This window comes from Macrobrachium nipponense, chromosome 7 (genome assembly GCF_015104395.2).
Source record: "Macrobrachium nipponense isolate FS-2020 chromosome 7, ASM1510439v2, whole genome shotgun sequence".
NCBI classification, from domain to species: domain Eukaryota; kingdom Metazoa; phylum Arthropoda; class Malacostraca; order Decapoda; family Palaemonidae; genus Macrobrachium; species Macrobrachium nipponense.
The window spans coordinates 47,799,999-47,805,998 of NC_061109.1; the positions used below are offsets into that span (position 1 = coordinate 47,799,999).

General features: G+C 37.0%; 1 protein-coding gene across 2 annotated transcripts in view; it reads left to right on the plus strand.

The window, feature by feature from the left end:
• The window catches only part of LOC135217704 (uncharacterized), a 64,966-nt gene that overhangs the window by 26,992 nt on the left and 31,974 nt on the right, over window positions 1–6,000 (plus strand). For both annotated transcript variants that reach the window (XM_064253689.1, XM_064253690.1), the window contains exon 3: window positions 4,742–4,920. In XM_064253689.1, coding sequence (XP_064109759.1) covers window positions 4,742–4,920 — 179 coding nt within the window. The remainder of the gene's footprint in view (window positions 1–4,741; window positions 4,921–6,000) is intronic.

Below are 6,000 nucleotides of genomic sequence, written 5' to 3' on the forward strand. Positions count from 1 at the left end.
GACAGTTCACAGCATTGACATGAAAAAAACCTTGCAAAGTATAGAAAAAAAAGTTAAATAGAATAAAACTCCTCAACATCCATTGAAATTCATTCACTTCTAAAGGTTAAGAGCTATGGGAAAAATAGAACTAACGTTCTCTTCGGAATGGGTTCGACAACAGAGATTACTGGAATACCCTGAAAATGCATGCGCGCAATAGTAATGGAAAGATGCACGCAATGGTAATGATTTTAGAGTTCAGTTATAGGGGCAATGCGCACAAATGTAATGCACCGGTTTCAAGCACCCGAGACGTCAGCACTTTCTGATAACGCAGGGGCCACCAAAAGCAAATTTGCTTTACGTAACCCTGGAGACGATTTTCCGACTCGTCGCTAAGGACGGTCTGAGACTGGCATAAAAAGTTCTCTCTTCTAGGCATTTTCACTGATTATGCATAAAACAATTCAAAATGCCAGATTCTTGCGTAATCCATATAGTTCATAACGTCCCGATACATACTACCTCTTACTATAATTTAACCCTAACTATATACAAAGGAGGTTGCCGGCTGTAATAACCAAGTGGGAGCTTCGCATTTGCCATAATATGGCTTAATTCATCGTGCCACTGAGATGTTGTACAGAATAACTGAGAATTAATTCCAAGAATGGTTGCAATCCTCTCAGCTTGATACCAGAGGGTCAGGTAATCTAAAATAGGTCGTTCGATGATAGGGATAAGAGTGACTTATACACATATACAAACATCTGGGATGAGAGAGAGAGAGAGAGAGAGAGAGAGAGAGAGAGAGAGAGAGACCTTATCTTACAGACCTTACATCTTGTTTGCGTTGCCCCAGGTCCCTCAGTCTGAGGCACCTCTAATGTCTACCAGAGAGTTGCTAATGCATCTTCCAGTATATCTTGCGTCTTCCAATCTTGGATGGTCTGGGATGCAGCATAGATATTTGTCGAGCTTATTCTTGAACACATCTACGCTCACTCCTGATATATTCCTCAGATGAGTTGGCAACGCATTGAATAGACGCTTTATTGTCGATGCTGGTGCGTAGTGGATTAATGTCCTGTGTGCTTTCCTTATTTTTCCTGGTATGGTTTTGGGCACTATTAATCTACCTCTGCTTGCTCTTTCTGATATTTTTAGCTTCATGATGTTTTCGGCAATTTCTTCTATCTGTTTCCATGCCTGAATTATCATGTAGCATTCTCTTCTCCTTTCTAGACTATATAAATTTAAGGATTGTAGTCTTTCCCAGTAGTCAAGATCCTTAACTTCTTCTATTCTAGCTGTAAAGGACCTTTGTACACTCTCTATTTGTGCAATATCCTTTTGATAGTGTGGGTACCATATCATATTGCAATATTCAAGTGGACTACGAACATATGTTTTATAAAGCATAATCATGTGTTCAGCTTTTCTTGTTTTGAAGTGCCGTAACAACATTCCCATTTTTGCTTTACATTTTGCCAAAAGAATTGCTATTTGATCATTGCATAACATGTTCCTATTCAACATCACACCAAGGTCTTCAACTGCTTCCTTATTTGTGATTGTCTCATTATTAGGTCCCCTATATGCATAAAGCTTTCCTTCTCTGTGTTCATAGTTTATTGATTCAAATTTATCAGTTAAATACCATCCTATTTACCTCTGCCCAATCATATACTTTGTTAAGGTCTCTTTGTAGCGCGTTCCTATCTTCATCACTAGTAATTTATCTACTTATTCTTGTGTCATCGGCGAAACTACTCACTACCGAGTCCTTAACATTACTGTCTATGTCAGCAATCATAATAACAAACAGTAATGCAGCTAACACCGTACCTTGTGGCACACCGGATATTACCTTGGCTTCATCCGATTTCTCATCGTTTGCAATAACTATCTGTTTTCTGTTGTGTAAAAATTCTTTTAACCATCTTCCTACTTTATCCACTATATTATGTTTTCTAATTTCTTCGCTAATATATTATGATCTACCGTGTCAAAAGCTTTTGCAAAATCTAGATAAACCACATCTGTTTCATTTCCGCTTTTCATATTTTTGTATATGTTCTCACGGTGGACTAACAGTTGGGTTTGTGTACTTTTTCTGGGTACAAAACCATGTCGTCCTATATTAAACAAATTATTTTTTATTAAATGTTTCATAATATTTTTTTCATTACCCTTTCATACACTTTCATAATACGTGATGTTAGACTCACAGGCCTATGATTACTTGCCTCTAGTCTTGATCCACTTTTGAAAGTAGGGGTAATATATGCTAATTTGTGCTCATCATAAATCTTGCCTGTATCTACACTTTGTCTTAATAATAATGCAAGGGGCTTTGCATTATTAGCAGGGATACCATCAGGCCTAGCTGCAGCTCCATTTTTTAATTTCATTAATAGCCTGCACAATATCAGCTTCATTATTATCTATGTCTGCTAAATATTCACTATTTTCATCCCTTACTTCTATATCATTACCTTCATTATCAATTTTAGGGGTGAATTCTCTCTTATAACGTTCTGCCAATATGTTGCACATTTCCTTTTTTCATTCATTAATCTCCCTTCAATTCTTAGAGGGAACTATTTCTATTCTTTTATTCATCTTTTTCGCACTAGAGTACAATAGTTTGGGGTTTTGCTTGATATTTACTAGGGTTTTTTCTTCCAAGTCCCGTTTTTCATTTTCTTTTGATTGTATAATCTTTTGTTCTGCATTTTCTATCTTACTTTTTAGTTCGATCACTTTCCATGCATTCTTTTCTTTTGCAAGACCTTTTTTCCACTTTCTGATTTTCTGGAACAAGATCCTTCTGTCTCTTGGTATGCATGACTGATGTTTACTTTTCTTCTTCGTTATATATTTATCCACTATTTTCTCTAATATTTTATATAATATCTCCGTATTTACCTTTATATCATCACTTACGAAAATGTTATCCCAATCTTTGTTTAATTCTTCATTTATTTCTGATCATTTTATATTTTTACTGTAGAAGTTGTATTTTCCATATCCTTCCCACTTTTTCATTTATTGCTTATCTCCGTTTTCACTTGATTTGGAATGGACTGTTAATTCTATGACATTATGGTCTGAAATACTCGCATTATAAACTATTATTTCTTTAACATAATTCACCTCGTTCACAAATACTAGGTCTAAAGTATTTTCCTTTCTTGTTGGCAGTTGATTTATTTGTTGAATGTTGTATTCTAGTAGCATATCTAATAGCTTTTCGAATTGCCTCTCTTATCTTCTGCTCTACTATTATTATTTTTTATATGTATAAATAAAACCACAATCTCCTATTCTTTCTTTTCACAGAGAGAGAGAGAGAGAGAGAGAGAGAGAGAGAGAGAGAGAGAGAGAGAGCTAAGTAGCGACTGAAACTTTAGTAAACATGAACGAGATAGCAAACCTTGACATCAGTAACTTTAGGTCCCAGTGTTGTTCCATAAAACAAAGGATGTTTTTATTTTCCCGAATTACCTGTTGCCATTTGTACATTATATATGTCTTTCTTGACGAGCACGATGGTCTACGAAAATATAACTGCTAACAACTTACGCTTCTGTATTCCTTACAATAAAAGCACTCTGCCACTATTTAAGTCATTCCTCTCAATTGACCTACTGGGAGAGAATTGTCCATTGGGGCTCTCGACTTCACTTTCATCCTTCCCTTCCCTCAACATATTCCAGGACAAAGATAAATACAGAAACTTTCCAATCCGTCACCTTCAGTGTCAAACACCCTCCTCTCAAACTTCTAACCGAGGGACTGACTCGGATTTTGCTTTCGTGATTTCGTCAGAATTGGTTATGAAGGAGAGTCAGGTTTCCCATTTTCTTTACCTTGAATTATCAGATTTCCCATTTTCTTTCTCCTGAACTGTTACCGATTTACTTGACACTTATCAAATGTTTCGATTACTAAGGTCACGATTAACTTATAATCACTGAAGCTTAATCAGCACACGTGAACAATTAATTTTATCATCCATATGAAAGAATTCTGCTCTCGTAAAGTTTGTCGTTTTTCAACTTATTTCTCTATGGTGAGCCTCCTCTTGGCCTAAACATTTTCCTTTCAATTTAGTCTTTGACTCGACGATCTATTCACACACAAAATTTGATCTCACAGCTTCATATCTTAGGTTCACCGACATCATTCCACTTAAAACTAACCACGATATCTTGAAAAATAAACTCATGCTGCCCAAGGTATCACAACTTTAAGAAACTTCAGGACTCTACCCTCCTTCATCTTGTGTTTACTAACTTTCTCTCCCCCCCTCTCTCTTCGTTGCTATACCTTATATATCGCCCTCGTGTGACTTTATATACTATACCTTATCTGCATGCAAATATTAAACAAAAAGAAAAGGTAGCTACAAGGGATAATGTCATGACAATATTTATAGCACAACAATACTGTTTCATCATCTATACTGATGTCTGTTGTCAGTGTCATGTTTACATCTGCTTGTCCTAATATTTTACAAATTCAGTAAATATTCAGGAACTATAAGAAATGTGAATATAACCATGCTATTCTGACTAGATACATACATAAAGATATAACCATAAATGTAAATGCATACTTCATATGTATATGAAATACTCTACGACCACATTCCACCATGAAACAAACCCACATCACATAATGAAGGCAATTGTCAGTATCTTCACCTAATTCTTTTTATTTTTTTTTTCTCTCTCTCTCTCTTCCTTCGCAGTGGAGACGCCGAGAGCCCAGCGGCCTCTGCCGAATCAGCCAACGAATGGACAGCCTCAGAAAATGGGACGGAGGGTCGCGCCCACAAGGGCCTCAGTATGATGATGGGCGCCATGTTCCTGGTTGGGGAAATGGCAGGGGCAGGAGTGCTCAATCTACCCAAAGCTATCGCCAATACAGGTGAGTTTACAATGCCCGGAAGTCATTGTTGTTCAGATTTCGTTTTATTTGTTTGTATGGTGTTTTTACGTTGCATGGAACCAGTGGTTATTCAGCAACGGGACCAACGGCTTTACGTGACTTCCGAACCACGTCGAGAGTGAACTTCTATCACCAGAAATACACATATCTCACTCCTCAATGGAATGGCCGAGAATCGACCGCCGACCAACAAGGTGAGAAGCAAACACCAAACCAACCACGCCGCTGAGGCGCCCAGATTTCGTTTTACTTTGCCTTAACATCGTATTTATTATTCGGCATTTTGTTTGTAAGGTATTTTTACGTTGCATAGAACCAGTGGTTATTCCGCAACAGGACCTACAGCTTTACGTGACTTCCGGCCCACGTCGAGAGTGAACTGCCATCACCAGAAATACACATCTCTGACCCTTCAGTGGAAAGCCCGAGAATCGAACTCATGGCCATCGAGGTGGCAGGCCAAGACCATACCGACCACGCCACTGAGGCGCTACATACAGGATTGTGGCACAATTAACCAATCTTTAAGTTTATGGTCAACTTTGGATTTTTTCCTGTTGAAAAAACGTTTCAAAATTATTTTCTGAATCATTCAAAATACTACTGGACATTTTATCTTATTGCATAATAAATAACTATTTGTTAAAAACACCCACAAAGGGCAAAACTACATTAACGACTGAGGCGAATGACGCACAATATGAAAAGGCATAGGGGTCGACGAGCTGTCCATGAGGCTACTGTACAGGTCTACTATCCCTTTTCAAATAATAATCGGATTCATAGCTGAATAAAAAAAAAATCCATGACTTTTTTTAATGCGCATATATCTCACTTTCTGGCGTGAAAAACCAATCCACATAATGTTGAAGGGACAATCGTAAAAAAATTGAATACAAGTAAAAAAATGTTAAAATCTATGATCGTAATACGAGAAAATGGCAAAAAAATCACAATCTACTTTTGTACGATATATGTTATTATAACTTAATTGCGTCTATTTTTACAACAAAGTGAAACAATTTACAAACTTTGACCGCATGAAAAAACTGTTGAACA